Source organism: Zingiber officinale, chromosome 1B (assembly GCF_018446385.1).
Source record: "Zingiber officinale cultivar Zhangliang chromosome 1B, Zo_v1.1, whole genome shotgun sequence".
Classification (NCBI taxonomy): Eukaryota; Viridiplantae; Streptophyta; class Magnoliopsida; order Zingiberales; family Zingiberaceae; genus Zingiber; species Zingiber officinale.
Window position 1 is genome coordinate 109,109,309 of NC_055986.1, and position 18,818 is coordinate 109,128,126.

At 43.9% G+C, this 18,818-nt stretch overlaps 1 protein-coding gene across 2 annotated transcripts; it reads left to right on the forward strand.

Moving 5' to 3' along the window:
* Positions 1-5,773: 5,773 nt before the first annotated feature.
* LOC121986390 (PLASMODESMATA CALLOSE-BINDING PROTEIN 3-like) lies at positions 5,774-7,741 on the forward strand. Of its 2 annotated transcripts, XM_042540427.1 has the most exons (5): positions 5,774-5,880; positions 6,240-6,366; positions 6,466-6,705; positions 6,790-6,823; positions 7,305-7,741. In XM_042540427.1, the coding sequence occupies exons 2-5, from the start codon at positions 6,303-6,305 to the stop codon at positions 7,528-7,530; spliced, it is 564 nt and encodes a 187-aa protein (XP_042396361.1). In that variant the 5' UTR covers positions 5,774-5,880; positions 6,240-6,302; the 3' UTR covers positions 7,531-7,741. The 2 variants fall into 2 exon arrangements, with proteins under 2 accessions (XP_042396361.1, XP_042396285.1); XM_042540351.1 differs by lacking the exon at positions 5,774-5,880 and having other exon boundaries at positions 6,138-6,366.
* The last annotated feature ends 11,077 nt before the right edge of the window (positions 7,742-18,818 follow it).

An 18,818-nucleotide genomic window follows, 5' to 3' on the forward strand; every position in this document is an offset into this window, starting at 1 on the left:
CTCTCCTCCTTCCTCGCCGGCAAGCCACCACGAACGGAGCGCCGCCCTCTCAACGACCAGTAGTCAAACCTCCTTATCTCCTCGTCCTCGCTCCATCACGGGCTTCTCGCCGGCGTTGATGCCGGCCGCCAGCCTCCGCCTCCTCTCCTCTCCCTCCGACCGCAAGCACCTCCTCTTCTCCCTGCTTGCGCACGCTGCCACGAGCTCTCTCGCCTTCGCCACTTCGTTCTTCGCCGGCCCTCGCCACGGCTCCTCTTCTCCTCCTCATGGTGCCACCACCGGACGGGCACGACGCCGTCTCCCGAGACTATCGCCTCCGCCTCCTGCGGCCTTCACCTCCTCCTGCGGTCGTCGCCGCCTCCTTTCCTAACCTCTGCCACCTTCTCCCGCAGCCGCTGCCTCCACCTTCGGCAGGCACTATTGCCTCCATCAGGAGCCAACCGCTGTTGCTGCCTCTAGCAGGTGCTGCCGCCCCCGGCGGCCATCACCGCTGCCTCACGCCGCCTCCGGCGGCTACGAATGCCACTGCCGACGCCCCTAGCGGGCATCGACACTTCTTCCAGCTGCCACCGGAGCTTCCCATCGCTGCCGCCGACGCCTACAGCGGGTGTCGCCTCCAGCGATAGCCGCTGCCATAGCTCCTTCCGGCACCCACCGCAGCCTATAGTGGTCGCGAGTGCCGCTGCCGACGCCTCCGGACAGCCTCCGCCGTCGCCATCCGGACAACCGTCGTTCGAGCGCTCATGTATCATACTATTTGTCTATTCTGGCCTGCGAGTCGATATGGTGTCCGGCCTTCGAGCCGATATGGTGTCCGGCCTTCGAGCCGCTATGGTATTTCGGCCTGTGAGCCAATAAAGTGTCCGACCTTCATGCCACTGTTGTATTCCGACCGCCGTCCGAGTGCTCAGTTGGATCGTGCGTCGTCTTGCGGATCCATATCGCGTTCGAGCTCGAGCTTCCAGCGCCAGCTACTCACCTGGTGGACCTTTATCTACTCATTAGAGCCACGACAACCCGATCAGCACCGCAATCAGTTCACCCATCCATCCGAGGGCGCCCCGACCGGGGCCAGGGTACGTCCCTGTATTCATATCTCATTTACGTCATTATTCTACTATTCGTTTATTCGACTGCTTATGCATTATTGGGATCCACCTCGAACACCGAGGTACCAGAGACCGGGGCAACTTGGTCGATGGCTGCAGGTACGGTTGGCCGGAGGATTTCTGACGACTCGGTCAACACGGGAGACAGCTCATCAGCGGGGTCATGGTGATGCAGTCAACCTTCCAGATACGTCATTTCGGCAGGTCCGTCTTCTCAGCTTCTCGACAGGATCAAATTGACGTCGTCTGTGGGAACACACCTGGTCGGGAACGTGGAGATGGACGACGCCGAAACTTTCTGTCATCCTCATGACCTCGGTAGATTCCGAAGAATATATATCATATTCTCCTCACTCCACGGGTATTCGGGAGTCGAGGAACTGCGTCAGATCCTCAGCTGGTCGGCAGGTCAGTTTTTCTATTATATTCTTTCAGATTATTTGATCTGCCAGAGTTCCTCGATCGAGGAACCCCGTGCCGATCGGCCGGGCGTATATTATCCGAGCCACGGGCTCAATTCCGAAGACCCCGTGACGATCGGCCGGGCGTATATTATTCGAGCCACGGGCTCGATGCCGAAGACCATGTGCCGATCGGCCGGGCGTATATTATCCGAGCCACGGGCTCGATGTCGAAGACCCCGTACCGATCGGTCGGGCACATATTTTCCGAGCCACGGGCTCGATGCCGAAGACCCCGTGCCGATCGGCCGGGCGTATATTATCCGAGTCACGGGCTCGATGCCGAAGACCCCGTGTCGATTGGCCGGGCACATATTTTCCGAGCCACGGGCTCGATGCCAAGACCCCGTGCCGATCGGCCGGGCGTATATTATCCGAGCTACGAGCTCGATGTCTAAGACCCCGTGCCGATCGGCCGGGTGTATATTATCCAAGCCACGGGCTCGATGCCGAAGACCCCGTGTTGATCGGCTGGGTACATATTTTCCGAGCCACAGACTCAATGCCGAAGACCCCGTGCCGATCGGCCGGGCACATATTTTCCGAGCCACGGGCTCGATGCCGAAGACCCCGTGCCGATCGGGCGGGCGTATATTATCCGAGCCACGGGCTTGATGCCGAAGACCCCGTGCCGATCGGCCGGGCGTATATTATCCGAGCCATGGGCTCGATGCCGAAGACCTCGTGTCGATCGGCCGGGCTTGACTTATGTTAGAAGGCGGTTGAGCGGCGACCTGAAACCCTCGCGTCATCGGCGGTCGAGCGGCGACCTTAAAACCTCGCGTCATCGGCGGTCGAGCGGTGACCTTAAACCCTCGCGTCATCGGCGGTCAAGCGGCGACCTTAAACCCTTGCGTCATCGGCGGTCGAGCGGCGACCTTAAACTCTCGCATCATCGGCGGTCGAGCGGCGACCTTAAAACCTCTAACCCTCGCGTCATCGGCAGTCGAGCGGCGACCTTAAACTCGCGTCTTCAACGACCGGCTTATCAGAGCATCGGATATTCTATCTCCCCCATCTGGGGTCAAGCAGTCTTCACAAGCATCTACCTCCCCCATCAGGGGTCGAGCAGTCTTCACGAGCATCTACCTCCCCCATCAGGGGTTGAGCAGTCATCACGAGCATCTACCTCCCCCATCAAAGGTCGAGCAGTCTTCACAAGCATCTATCTCCCACGTTCGGGGTCGAGTCATCGTCGGTGGTCACGAACAAGAGTATCTCCACCGGTTTCGAATCAGGATATCTCATAGGCCCTGCACTCGTTCGGCTCACGACTTCCGTTTTGGTTTCGCGTGCGATGCACCAGCGCGGCTCACGACTTTCGCTTCCACGCGCCCTTGACTCACGGATACACCTCAGTTCAGTTCACGTGCGATGCGCCCGTTCGGCTCACGACTTTCATCCCCGTTCGTACTCGATTTCACTGGCTATGTTCCCGTCCAATTTTCAGGCTCCACGCTCGCCCGGTGTTGCTTTGCCTCTCGCTCGGTCTCCCGATCACATTTTATGGCCCTCCGACCAATATTTTTTGGTCGCCCTGTTGGCGCTTGCCACTCATCCGTCATTTTTCCTGGCACTCATCGTTCGCGACTCGCTTACTCGTCGTCACGGTTGTGCGCTCGATATCCCATGTGGCGCTCGGTCGTCTATCATTTTACTGGTCATTCGGCGTTGCGTTCTGTCGCCCTCTCGGCATAGTGTCAGCTTTCGACTTGACATTATTTCTCGCAATTCGATCGACATCGTTACCATCTCTCGCGCGACGCTCTCTCGATTACTCAGTTCGCATCGGCATCTGCTTGATCCCGTGCTCGGCTTGATCATCCGTCTTTCTATCTGATCAGCATTATCTCCGTTCCTTGGATCGTATTATTTCCCATCGCTTGCTCGATGCTACTTGAGTCACTTAGGCGGCATCGCCACCACTACTCGCTTGGCGTGATAAGACGAGCCCAGTGATTTCGCGTTCGGTAGCGATTCTGTTTAGGCTTGGTCCAGTCAGTCGGACTTGCGCCTCTTTCGACTAGACTTGAAGGGGAGGCTTGTGATGTGGATGTGGTTTATGGCACAAGAGCGATTAGAGAAGATGGGAAGGGCATTTTCGTCTTCTGGCAGGAGAAGAGGAAGAAGTTTCCTTCCTCAGCCTCTCCGACGCCTCGCCGGGGCCAACGTCGGCCGCCACCATTGCTTTTCTTCCTCTCCTCCTTCCTCGTCGGCAGGCCACCACGAATGGAGCGCCGCCCTCTCGATGGCCAGCAGCCGAACCTCCTCATCTCCTCGTCCTCGTCTCCCTCACGGGCTTCTCGCCAACGCTGACGCCAGCCTCCGCCTCCTCTCCTCTCCCTTCGGCCGCAAGCACATCCTTTTCTCCCTGCTTGTGCGCGCTGCCTCGAGCTCTCTTGCCTTCGCCACTTCGGTCTTCGCCGGCCCTCGCCATGGCTCCTCTTCTCCTCCTCATGGTGCCACCACCGGACGGGCACAACGCCGTCTCCCGAGACTATCACCTCCGCCTCCTGCGGCCTTCATCTCCTCCTGCGGTCGTCGCCGCCTCCTTTCCTAGCCGCTGCCACCTTCTCCCGCAGCCGCTACCTCCACCTTCGGCAGACGCTATTGCCTTCATCAGGAGTCAGCTGCTGCCGCTACCTCCGGCGGGTGCTACCGCCCCCGGCGGCCATCACCGCTGCCTCACGCCGCCTCCGGCGACTACGAATGTCACTGCCGACGCCCCTAGCGGGCATAGACACTTCTTCCAGCTGCCACCGGAGCTTCCCATCGCTGCCGCCGACGCCTACAGCGGGTATCGCCTCCAGCGATAGCCGCTGCCATCGCTCCTTCCGGCACCCACCGCAGCCTATAGTGGCTGCGAGTGCCGCTGTCGACGCCTCCGGACAGCCTCCTCCGCCGCCCTCCGGACAACCGCCGTTCGAGCGCTCAGGTATCGTACTATTTGTCTATTCCGGCCTGCGAGCCGATATGGTGTCCGGCCTTCGAGCCGCTATGGTATTTCGGCCTGTGAGCCAATAAAGTGTCCGACCTTCATGCCACTGTTGTATTCCGACCGCCGTCCGAGTGCTCAGTTGGATCGTGCGTCGTCTTGCGGATCCATATCGCGTTCGAGCTCGAGCTTCCAGCGCCAGCTACTCACCTGGTGGACCTTTATCTACTCATCAGAGCCACGACAACCCGATCAGCACCGCAATCAGTTCACCCATCCATCCGAGGGCGCCCCGACCGGGGCCAGGGTACGTCCCTGTATTCATATCTCATTTACGTCATTATTCTACTATTCGTTTATTCGACTGCTTATGCATTATTGGGATCCACCTCGAACACCGAGGTACCAGAGACCGGGGCAACTTGGTCGATGGCTGTAGGTACGGTTGGCCGGAGGATTTCTGATGACTCGGTCAACACGGGTGACAGCTCATCAGTCGGGTCATGATGATACAGTCAACCTTCCAGATACGTTGTTTCGATAAATCCGTGTTCTTAGCTTCTCGACTGGGTTAGAGGGAATTCCAATTGCAGCAGTGTTCATCAGCCTCCACCTCAGCTCTCCAATGAACCCATCGGTCTCCACAGATATGTTGTAGTGGTAAAGCACTTGAGAGTAGTAGTAAGAGGATCAAATTTTTTTTTTTAATGGGGTGAATATTTTGAAATTTAATTTATTAGTGTGCATGAGTTATGAAACACTGTCTACTTTTAAGATTTATCGAATGAAGCTTGGACATGTGGATTATAAAAAATAAAAAAGAGAGTTATAGGCGAGTTTTCACCAAACTCTTCTTCAGCTTTTGAAAGCTTGTTTTGTAGTAATCGTACCAAACAAGTGTTGGTTCTATGTGGTGTTAAAAATACCTTTAGGATTTTTAATATTTATTATAATAGATGGCTCCTTTATAATTTTTTTTAATTTTTATTTTATCATTCAACTATTTACTTTTGATAAATGTATTTTTTCCTCAATATAATTTCTAGTACAAAAACAGAAACATTATTCAAATGTTCATTTTATTTTATTATTGAAACATATTTTTATTAATATCCAAATGATTCTGGTGACAGTAATATTAATATTAATAATTTTATTAAATAAAAATTTTAAAGGATACTTTTGAAAGAGCTGTTAAATGGAGAAAAAAAACAGTAATTCTTTTTCTCTCTAAAAAGTAACATTGGCACGTTCACCAACCCATGTCTGCCATTTCTTCCTCGTGCTTGGTGATTTCTCAGCTCTGGCTACTTCATGTCCCTGCTTTTTCACTCACAAGTGCCCTAGTCCCAGCAGCTTTGTTCTTCGTTTTGCTGTAAGTTCAATTCATTTGTTTGTTGTTGTAGTGTTGCTGCTTACTTTAACCTACTGTTCCTAAGTAGAAATGTGGAACGGTCCCGGTGAAGTCGATGACAATATCCTTTTATGTGATGGTCTGTTCGATTGCTTAATTTACTTTTCTTCAGTTGATTGTGAGGCTGGCCGTGTGGAGGGTGGGGGTCGTACGATCTTTTGTAAAAAAAAAAGAAAAAAAAAAGAAAAAAAGAAAGATTTAGATTGATGAGGCAATACATGTTTCTGGTTTAATTATTTTCATCATCTGAACAGCACAAATTCTGTAAATGTCAGAGTTCATTTATGAGCAAGAGACCTACACTCTTTTTTTGTGCCCAGACTCTGTATTAAAAGCATTCAAAGTTTCTCTGCTGTCTTCTCTCCTCAAGCCAACCTCCATTCATGGCCACTGCTTTGCTGCTGCTGCTGCTGCTCATGCTTGCTGTGCCCATGCTTGATGTTTCAGGTATGACTGCTAGGTTTGCTCTTGTAGTTCTTGCTCAATTTTCAGATTGCAGTTGTTACAGGCATGATGCATTAGCTTCTTGTTGATCAATTTGGGCAGATGCTGGATGGTGTGTTTGTCGGTCTGATGTGAGCTCAACTGCACTGCAAAAGACACTGGACTATGCTTGTGGAGCTGGGGCTGACTGCAACCCTGTTCTGAAAGTTGGGGCATGCTACAACCCTAACACAGTGCTTGCCCACTGCTCGTATGCTGCCAACAGCTACTACCAAAGAAATGGACAGGCACAAACAGCTTGTGACTTCTCAGGAACAGCCATGCTGACCTCCTCAGATCCAGGTAAGGAGCCCTTCTGCATATTATCAGATCAGTGAAGCCATAGAAGAACATGATAGATACTCATCTGTGGTTGTGTTATTGCAGGTTCCAATGGCTGTGTCTATCCTGCAACTCCTAGGTAACCATTTATTGTTAAAAATTTCTACAATGGTTAAAAATCATTTTGTCGTTGTGAATTCATCTTCCTTTGGATTGTTTTATATCTATAGCTAGTCACTGCAATCTATGATGTTCTTGAACACTGTCAAATTTTAACAAAGGTCAAAATTTTATTAGTTTCTTATGCACACTCAGAGACTATTTGAGATTCAAATTTGGATCCTCTTATTTGTTCCTTTACCAAAATATGAACTTAATGGATGGTGAAGAATGGAAGGAACATGTATTAAGTGTATAATAGATATTTTAATTTTAGACAATTCATTCTTTCGAGAAAATGATCTTACTAAGAGATGAATTATGTGGATGTTTTTCATAGTGATTTAATACAATGCTATTGTGCTTTAATCCTAATCTCATGGGCAATTTTAGTTGGATTTTCATTTACATTTTCATAATTTAAGTAACCATGTTCTTCTCTCTTTCATTTCTTGCACCAGTGCTGCAGGAACCTCAAGCACACCGAGAAGCAACTCTCCACCGAATTCGGCGACCCCTAGCACCTTCAGCCCGACAACAACCAACACAACAAATGGAGTTCTTGGGGGAATAGGCCCTACAGAAACAAACAGCGGAATCGATACTAGCCATGGGAGTTCTCTTCAAAAGGGAGGGAGATGGTCTCTCTTAACTCTTATTCCGATCATGGTTTCCCTGACGATATGATCGTGAAGCTACTACACTAATTGTACCATGTGATGCCATCTTTGGTTGGTGATCCTAAATGGAATATCACTCACTAGCAAAGTGCCTGTGAGAATTCCTTGCGTTTGGTAGGAAGGCTGTCTCTTTTGTTCATGGACCCTTTGTGTTTACTTCGCTTTGTTTCTGTTTGTCCATACATTTCTAGAGTTTAAGGCTGCCTTTTGTTTGTTTTCCCTGGTTTTTTTGTATCATTATTCTTTCAATTTGCGATCTCCTTGATCACTAACAATCTCTAAGTCATCTCGAGTGCATCCCTCTAACTCGCACACTTAATGTAACCAAATCAAATACACACCTAAGTCACATTGTTAAGCCATCAAAATAATATAGTTTAGCTCAACTAGAGGAAGTACATTGCCAACGTGTACTTCTCCAATTCTTTGCACAAAATCTTATTAAGTGTGTTGCCCTACGGAACCAAGACAACTACTAAAGCTTTCGTTATTCTTAGGATCGAGGTTAAGATTCATCTTAGGCAATCAAATAAGGTATTAAGCAAACTAAATAATGGCCTTAAGTTTGTATAGTAGCTGCATGATGTGTGAGTCGAGTGTCATAGAGTGGCTCCTACTGAATGACTATAGCTAGATCTGATCATGGTTCGGAATCGATGGTTCAACGGTTCTAAACAGGTTGACCTTTAACGTTAACCGCTCAAGACGGTTACGGTTCACGGTTCGGAATCGCCGGTTCACGATTCGCCACGGTTCAAGATTATTATGTTAAAAAATTATAAATTATAAATTAAACATTACAAATTACAAATTACAAATTAAAATTTATTGGAAAAAGGGCTTGCACTTATTTAAGTTGTCTACGTATCCCTTTAGGGGAATCAAAGCCCACGTAATTCTTTTACATTTTTATCCTTTTACATTTTCACTTACTTCCATTTCCTGTTCCTGTTGTATTTGTTCCTTCAGTATCAAAATCTTTAACTTCGTCATCTGAAAGTTGCATTCCTTGGATTCTTTTCTCCGCTTTGGTCCAATCGTCCAATAATGCTTGGGCTTCCAATGAGTCGGGAGATAAAGTTGATCGTCGTTCATCTAATATGTTGCCGCCGGCACTGAACGTCTGCTCCACAACAACAGTTGACATTGGACAAGCTAATATTTCTTTGGTGATCACGGAGAGAACAAGAAAGCTTTGAGCCTTCTGTGACCACCACTTTAAGATATCGAAATTTTCGTTATCTGCTTCATTAAAATCAAAAGAAGTCGTAAAATAATTCTCAAGTTCCTGTGTGGAACTTGAGGATCCTCATGGACGTTTTGTCCGTTCTTTTAATAAGAGTTGTACTTTTGTAAGTTTTAAATTACTACTAGTAGTTTGTTGTATTTCAGAAATATTAATTTGTGTTCCATATTTTGCATGATATTGATTATAAATATCATATAAATAAATTCTAACATTATATATAATATTAACTGGATCAGGAGAAGAAAAATCTTTAATTGGAATTAAAGCGTCATAATATAAAGTTAACATTTCTTGTAAAACTTCTAATTTAAATCTAGGATCTAAAGTGAATGCAATTAAATAAATTTCAGGAATTAAATAAAAATATTTTTCCCATTTAATTTTTATATCTAAGATGCAAGGAGATAAAGATTCATTTTCATTTAAAACTAATACTATATTAGAAAAAATTTCTAAAACTAATTGAGCAGTGGGGTAATAAACACCGAAAAGTTATTCGGTTGCTTCATTAAATACTTTTAAAATTTCACAAATACTACTATAAATATTCCATTGTTATGAAAATAAATATATATTAGTATTAGTATTTTGTGCAAAAAATGAACATAATAATTCTTTATATTGAAATGAATCTTGTAATTGTTGGATCGTGAGGAATCGATAGAGGTGAATATCGATAACAAAAAAATTATCGAGTAAAGTATGCAGCGGAAACGTAAAAACAATGCTAACACGGGTCTTTTTACTTGGTTCGGAGCCTGTGTTGACTCCTACTCCAAGGCCTGCACACAAGGGTGCTTTCGATAGGCAATTCACTAGCAGTTCGAAAGTTATTACAAACTAAGTACAAAGAAATGTCAATGAAAAATTAAAGCAATACCGACGAAGTAAGAGACCAAAAGAGAAATGGCGTGTTTGTCGGAGCTTCGTAGCGCCGCAGGAGCACAGGAGAGCGAATTCTTAGTTGTTATGGAGCTTCAGCCTTGACCTTCCTTATATAGGAGGTTCGAGGGCGCCTGGAACCTTCAGGGCGCCCCAGTATGACATAGTTGACCCAACCAGGAGCCTCCGTGTGGTGTTGACGCGAAAGGGATAAAATTTTACCTCCGAGCGTTCGGGTACCTCCCGGGCGCCCGGATACCTCTCGGGCGCTCGGACCCACGTTTTCCAAGAGACACCTTCCTGCAAGAAACACGTTAGTCCGAGGTAATTATACCTTGCAAAACATATTATTAGCACAATTCATTGTTTAACAGAAATGAGTATAACATAGATTCCGTCTTTCCGAGACCGGAATCTAGTCACGATCTCAACTTAGATTTCCAAAATGGATCTAAATTGGATCGACGCCTACGTTCCCTTCCCGGGAACGCGTCCTCACAACCACTCCCCTCCAGTGACTTACCTTTACTTACCTGTCAGACGTCCGATTAGCTCTTCGACCCGTCTAGACTTCTCACCAGCTATCCGGTCAACCCGTCGACCTAGCTGGACTTCGTGCCAAACGTCCTGCCAACCCGTCGACCCGTTTGGACTTCATGCCAGCTATCCGGTCGACCTGTTGACCTAGCTGGGCTTCGTGCCAGACATCCGGTCAGCCCATCGACCTATCTGGGCTTCTCCTGCACACTCGGTCAGAGTGTTAGATTAACAAAAAAACTAACTTAACCTGTTTTGTCATTCATCAAAACCTGGGTCAGACCGTTAGTGCTAACCGTACCAACAATCTCTCCCTTTTTGATGGAATGACAACTTGGTTAAGTTAGTGTAAAATGCAAGTTAAAACAAGCATTAACAGGTTTTTAAGTTAGTTTTCATTTTTAATTTGTTTTAGCTAACTTAACCACCTAACCCCCCACCCCCCTTTAACATTCATCAAATGTAAATATGGATCATATTGGGACCAAATATGTAGCTAGAGGGGGGGGGGGGGTGAATAGCTCGGCGCGATCTCGTGCTTGTCGTTGCTTGCTTCTTGCGATGATGTGCAGCGGAAAATACAAGAACACAAATACAACAACGCTAACTCAAGGATTTACTTGATATCCACCTCACAAAAGGTGACTAGTCCAAGGATCCACACACTCATGCACCCTCCACTAATAAAACACTCCTTTATGGTAACTACCGAAGGCGGAGAAGCCCTACAATACTCTCAATACAACAAGAAAGCAAGGGAAGACAAATACAAGAAATATCTTACAAGATATGCAATGAAAACCCTAACTCTAGCTTCTTCTTCTTGTTGTAGTCACGCCTCTTGACTTGGATGTCTCTCCAAGATCCTTCAAGAACTGGCGGTGAGAGTGGAAGAACGCTATGGACAATCTGCTGTGATCGCCTGTATGGTGGAATCGAAGAAGTACCGAAGGAATCGCACGCCAACGACTAAATCCTGCGCCAACGGTCGAATCTCAATCGATTGGATTACTCCCAATCGATCGGGGAGGCTTTGGATCGATCGACCGATCGATCCAGAGCGCCTCTATGCTCCTGGGAATCACCTGGATCAATCGGCTGATCGATCAAAGGCTTATCGCGTGAAAACGTACCTCCCAATCGATCGCCCGATCGATTGGGAGGCTTTCTGTTCACACGACACTTCTCCCCAATCGATCCACTGATCGATTGGGAGGAGGCTTGTCGCGGGGACTCACCCAATTGATCAGCCGATCGATTGGGCATGAGTCAATCGATCGGTTGATCGATCCAGCTCCTGTTTTTGCCCAAAAATAAGTCCAAAGTCCCCGACACCAACATCCGGTCAACCATGACCTGTTGGTACATCAAGCTTAGCATCCGGTCACCCTTGACCAGCTATGACTCTCTCACCAAGTGTTCGGTCAATCTCTTTGACCCACTTAGACTTTTCTCCTCGTGCCAAGTGTCTGGTCATCCTTGACCCACTTGGACTTATCTCCACCAGGTGTCTGATCAACCTTGATCCACCTGAATTTCTCATGCCAAGTATCCGGTCAATCCCTTTGACCTACTTGGGCTTCCCAACACCAGATGTCTGATCAAACTTGATCCATCTGGATTTCCTGTGCCTAGCTTCACTCACCAGGACTTCCCTTCTGCCTAGCTTCACTCACTAGGACTTTCACCTAGCTTCACTCACTAGGACTTTCACCTAGCTTCACTCACCAGGATTTCTCTTATGCCTAGCTTCACTCACTAGGTCTTTCACCTGGCTTCACTCACCAGGATTTTCTTCTGTCTAGCTTCACTCACTAGGTATTTCACCTGGTTTCACTCACCAGGATTTTCAGCTGCTCGACTTCACTCACCGGGACTTTTACCTAGCTTCACTCACTAGGATTTCCCATCTGCCTGGCTTCACTCACCAGGACTTTCCTTCTGCATAGCTTCACTCACTAGGACTTTCCAGTCAAGTATCCAATCAATCTTGACCTACTTGACTCTCCTTCACAATCTCCCCACATGAATCAATCGCACCTGCAATCTTCATGTGTTGTCTACATGTATTGTCAAACATCGAAACTCAAACATCAAGACTCGAGCTTGACCCAATTCAAGCTCAGTCAACCAGGTCAACTTTGACCTAGGGAATATTGCACCAATAATTTTCTCCTTTTTGATATTTGACAATACCTCTTTTAAGTTAGGCTAATCTCATAGCCTAAACCTCCTTCATGCCAATAAGAATGTAGGTTCCCTTCATTCTTCTCCTTTTCTAGAGGGCAGACTCCCTCTTAGGTAATGAAGGCCTAACTTAAATCCTACATTCTCCCTCTATTGGCACACATCAAAAACAGACTCTCCCCCTGAAGAGTTACCCAACATTGTTCATAACTTCACTCATTGTTCACAACACAATAACGAAGGTCTCATACCCTTCATTAATCTTAACGCTCATCCTTGAGCATATACCACTTGGTATATTCACACACGATTCAAATGAAGGTCACATACCCTTCATTGGTCATCAAATGTTCATTCATGAGCATACACCACTTGAATAATGAAGATATCCACTCTCCATTACATTCAAATGTCGAACCTTGAGCATTTTCGCGAAAGAAGGTTAACCTCCTTCCAATGTGTATGAAAAATATATTTTCATATCCTTAAAGAGTAACTCCCCCTAAAGACATGCACATAACTTCTGTCATTGCACCAACAATGACTTGGAATCCTTAAACCTTTAGGAAATCCAAATTTAGAAGTTTTGAGGTTCAAAAATTCAATAGTGAAACCAAACCTCAACCTAAATATCTACTTAGTCTCTCTTAACCAATCCGTCCTTGTTTTCATCATGAAAACTCCCCCGAAATGTATACAATTATATTTTGAGGGGTTAGGAATGGTTATCTAGACTAAAGGTGGTTCAAAATGCTGAAATCAGGCTTGCCCATCCAAAATCAGCATTTCCAATCGATTGGAGTTGGGTTCTAATCGATTCAACCATGTTGAATCGATCCACTGATCGATTCAGACTGCGTGGATCGATCGGCTAATCGATCCAGCGAGCTTCTGCTCGCGGGAAAACTTCTCTCAATCGATCGCCGGATCGATTGAGGCACTCCAATCGATCGGGTGATCGATTGGAGCTCTGAAAAATTGAAAATTTATTTCAGTGAATTTCAGAAACTCCCCTAAAATTCTACAAAAATCGAAAAATCATGAAAATTCATGTAGACATTCTTTAGGGTATATACTATCAAGGAAAAATAATTTTCTATGAAAATACTTTCCATTTTCCAAGATTGACACAAACTTGAAAACTTATAAAAACTTTAGTGTTTTCTTTCAAGTTTGTGCTCAATTATTCAATGATGATTACTATCAAAAGATAGTCTTCACCAAGGTTTTCCAAAAGTATTTTAAAGTCATTTTCAAAGACAATATCCAACCATATTCCTTGGACTCAATGCACATGACTTGTACATTAGCTTTCCCAATGATTGGAAAACACATAACTATGTGGTTGAATGAACCTAAAACTCATAAAAATGCACTAAATCAACATCTTAAGTTTTGTTTATCATCCTAACATCTCACTTGTATTTAATGTGTACGAAACCACATACAAGTTGTTAGAGTGTATACTGAAAGCCTAAGCTTTTGTAAACATTTATTTTGAATAAAGAATCACATTTGGTCAAATTATCTACATTTATTTGTAGTTGTTCAATTAATTTATATTGTAGATAACATAGTATATGGTGTCACATACAGAAGATGATGTTATCAGTACCTTATAAATTATAAACAGCAGCTCACGGCCAAAATGGAAAGGAACAAATCATTGGAAGGTCGTAGTGTAATTAGGAATTAGTTTATATTAACTATATAATTACACTAGTACACTTAGAGTGTATTGAGTAGGACCATTTGAGGTCGTTTCTCTTATACTTACTTTATAAAGAAACAAAGACCTCAGTTATTATGGAAGTGTGTGCTCTTAATCCTAATATAATAACAAGCACATATATTTGATATTTATTTCTTTAATTTATCAATGGGTGATATTTAGTTCGATAAATCAATAACCCCGATAAATTGGGAAACGATATCACTTATAGTGTGTGTTGTTGATTATAGAAGGAAACTGTGTCCTAGTAATTTAGGTTGATAATGTCCCCAAGATGAGCTCATAAGGATTGTCATGTTAAACCCTGCAGGTGGACTTAGTCCGACATGACAATAAGGTTGAGTGGTACTATTCTTGGAATAAGATATTAATTAAATGAGTTGTCAGTAACTCACTTAATTAGTGGACATTCGACATCTTAAACACAGGGAGACTAACACACTCATAATAAGAAGGAGCCCAAAAATGTAATTTGGGATTGGTGCGATAGTTCAATAATAGTTCTCTAGTGGAATGAATTATTATTGATAAAATTAAGTTGTGTGTTCGGGGCGAACACGGGATGCTTAATTTTATCGGGAGACCAAAACCAATTCCTCCTCTCGGTCCCTATCGTAGCCTCTTATTTATAGAGTACTATACCCACCTATACCCACCTTCATACCCATGATAAGGGGGCCGGCCAAGCTAGCTTGTGGATCAAGCTAGGGCCGGCCAAGCCTTGATTCATGGGTGGCCGGCCCTAGCTTGAACCCAAGCTTAGGTGGCCGGGCCCCATTAAATTAAAAGGAATTTTAATTTTAAATATTTCTTATGTGAAAGATATAATTTATTGGAGAGATTAAAAATTAAAATATCTCTTTTAAAATGATCTACAAAAGATTAAAGAAAGAGATTAGATCTCTTTCCTTATTTGTAGATTGGAAAAATATTTTATTTTTCTTCTTTATAAATTATTCACATGTAGAATAATTAAAATTATAGAAATTTATTTTTATCAACCATGAAGGGATTTTAGAAGGAAATTTTATTTTTTAAAAAATTTCCGAAGACAAATAAGGAATTTTAATTGTTGATTGAAATTGCTTTGTTTGGTCTTGTTGATGTGGTCGGCCAAGACATGGAGTTTTAAGAAATTTTGTTTAATTTTTCTTAATTAATTCATGTCAAGGAAAGTTAAGGAAATTTTATTGTAATTAAATTTCCTTATTTACCAAAGCTAAGGAATATAAAAGAGGGGGTTGGGGTGTCTTCATGAGACACAACTTCTATTATTCTCTCCCTCTTTTCCTTGGTGTTGTGGCCGGCCATCCTCTCTCCTTCTCTTCCTCTTTGTGGTGGCCGAAACTCTTCCATTGCTTGGAGCTTTTGTGGTGGCCGGATACTACTTGGAGAAGAAGAAGAAGAAGAAGGAGAGAAAGCTTGCATCCCTAGGAGCTTGGTTGGTGGAAAAAGTTTTTCATCCTTGGATTTTTGGTGCTTGGCCGAAACTTGAAGGAAGAAGAAGAAGGTGCTAGGTGGTTCTCATCTTGGAAGATCGTTGTCCACACAACGTCCGAGGTTAGAAGAGGAATACGGTAGAAGATCAAGAGGTCTTTCTAAAAGGTATAACTAGTATTTTTCCTTTCCGCATCATACTAGTTATTTTTGGAAATAATACCAAATACAAGAGGCATACGATTCTAGTATTTCGAATTTGTTTTCGATGTTGTGTTCTTTTGTTTTTTTTCTTTTCCTTGTGATTTGATTGTTCTTTTCGGTTGACCTAAAGTTATTTAAGGAAATTAAATATTAACTTTCCTTAAAAGGCTTTGTCTAGTCAGTGGTGGTTGTTCCCATATCCAAGAAGGTCATGTGCCTCACCACGTCAGTACTGGGAGCCAATTTTGAAAACTAATATTTAATGAAATTAATAACCTAGGTGATTTGGATCGAACGTGTTAAGTTCCGCAGGAGATCCGAGTCTAAACCTAAAAGAACAAATAGATTAAACTTTGGATCAAACGTGTTAAGTTCCGCAGGCGATCCAAGTTTAATTTAAAAGAACATATGGTAGCTAGGTAAAGGTTCAGACTTTTGTACAAAATTTTTGTACAGTGGAACCATTAGGTTTACCGAGTAGCAACCAACACAAGTCACCTTGTAGTTCTTAGTGAGATGCAAACTTTGGTTTTGCTCTAATCTAGGGATCATGCATATCTATCTAGGCATTTTGAGGTTAGGAACATCCACCAAGGATGTTACTTGTTAATGAATGTCATTTGTCCTTAGTTTGCAAAGAAATAAAAACAATGCATGATGTGTTATGACATACATCAAAAATAAATAATTTTCAAAAGAAAATTTCCTATGAGTACATGATGTATGTATGACATGATATGGTATTTTTGTGTTTTTCATAATAAAACATGAATGCAAAATATGATATCATGGCATATGATGGGAAAACAATGCATGGTAAATTAGCATAAATGAAATACCTAGATTATCTATCTAAGTATCCTTAATCCTTAGCTAAATTAAAATTTAAAAACCTAGATTGTCCATTGCTTCCCAAGAAAATGCCAAAACTCAAATTTGACATTTCTTTTGCTCTTATAAATTTTGTGTCAATTTAAATTATATCCAAATACTCAAATTATAGCACATTTTACTCTTTTCAAGAGTAAACATATAATCTTTTTCATTTTCAAAGGTTAATAATAACCTCGAAAATGCTCTTAGAGTGTCAACTTCATTAATATTGGGCTAACTACCCTTTCAATTAGAGTTGACACTCTCTAACCCATCTAAGGGGTAGAGAAAATGCTCCTAGGAACACAACACCTATTGGTGCTCCTTGGATGCTCTAGGTATTCACTAGGAATAGCCTCCCTAGATACCTTCCTAGTGACCTTGTTAGGCTTCTTAGAAGCCTTGGTCACCTTTTCTAGGTCAACTCTAGGAATTGCCTCCCTTGTGACCCTCTTAGTGACTTTCTTGGACTTCTTAGAAGTCTTAGTCACGTTTGTTGCAAAAATACTCTTAGGGATAACCTCCCTAGTATTTTTTTACTTGACCATTTGGCCTAGGGTTGGTTCCATAATTATATGGGACCATATGGTAAGAAGGCACATCCTTTTTGGTTTTAGGTTTGTATCCCAAACCCCTATGGCCCTTGGATGACCCTTGTTGTGTTAAACCTAGGTTTTGCTCATTTTGCCCTTTTAGGATATTTTCCATCCTTTTTAGGGTATTTTCTTATTTATCAAGTCTTGACCTCAAAACTTGATTTTCCATCATTAAGTCCTTAGTTTTTGGGTTTTCATTAAATCCATGAGCATTTTTATTTTTAGACCTATAAATAAAACTCTTAGTTTTCTTGCCTAGATTTTCATCTACCTTCCTAACCCTAGGTGTGATAGTTTTAGCATGTAGAGCCATATGTTTTTCTTTAATGCTATCATGCTCCCTATTCTTATGGTAAATAACATTAAAATGGTATAAATTAGAACTAGCATGCTTTCTACCATTATTTAAAGAGTTAGATTCAATAAATGATACCTTTCGTTTTACCTTAGAGGCTCTCCCTTGACTCATGCTTCCTCCTTGAGCCTTGACCGCTTTCTTCCCCTTAGGACATTGACTTCTATAATGTCCTTTTTGGTTGCACAAGAAGCACACAATGTGCTCCTTGTTTTTCCTTGTTGTGGGAGCGGTCTCCTTAGGCTTCTCCTTACCCTTAGGTGCCACTTGGCCCTTCTTCTTGGCCAATTTAGGGCATTTGCGCTTGTAATGCCCATGTTCCGTACACTCAAAACATATAATATGATTTTCAATTTTAATTGAAACATTTATTTATGTGTAGGGATGACATCTTCTCCTTTTGATCCGGAGGTAGAAGCTACCTCTTCCTCTTCTTCTCTTGACCCGGATGTGGAGACTTCTCCTTCTTCTTGATCCGGTGTCAAAAAAGATCGCTCCCCCTCAATCCTAGAGGTGGAGGCTTTATCATCTTCATCTTGTACATGGAACAAAGAGTATTCTCCCTCTTTGCCCTTTTCATTGCATTCCTTTGAAGATGAGGCTTCTTGGACTTCTTCTTCTTCGGAAGTTGAGCACCTCTCAACTTCGGAATTCTCCTCCTCTTGGTCTTGCTCCATTGAGTCGCCCTCTTTGGATTTTTCTTGGATTGGTACAGTGGAGGGTTCTTCATGAAGCTTGGTCAACTTGCTCCATAACTCTTTGGCATCCTCAAATTCTCCAATTTGAGCCAATATATTACTTGGCAACAAATTGACCAAAAGCTTGGTCACTTTATCATTTGTCTCGCTCCTTTGAACTTGCTCTTGACTCCATTTTCTCTTCTTGAGGATCTTGCCCTTTGAACTTGTTGGAGCTTTGAAGCCTTCCATTAGAGCAAACCATTGCTCTATCTCCACAATCAAGAAATTTTCGATCCTTGATCTCCAAAGATCGAAGCTCATCATTGTAAATGGTGGAGGCACCCTCGTGTCGAATCCGAGTCCATCTCGGAATTCCATCTTGAAGTTGAGCTTCTTGAATTTTTTGACTTTGATGAATTTGCTTCAACTTCTTCACCCTCTAGCTTTGTTGTCCCTTCCGGTGATGATTCCGGTGAAGAGCGGCCTCGCTCTGATACCACTTATTGGGACCAAATATGTAGCTAGAGGGGGGTGAATAGCTCAACACGATCTCGTGCTCGTCG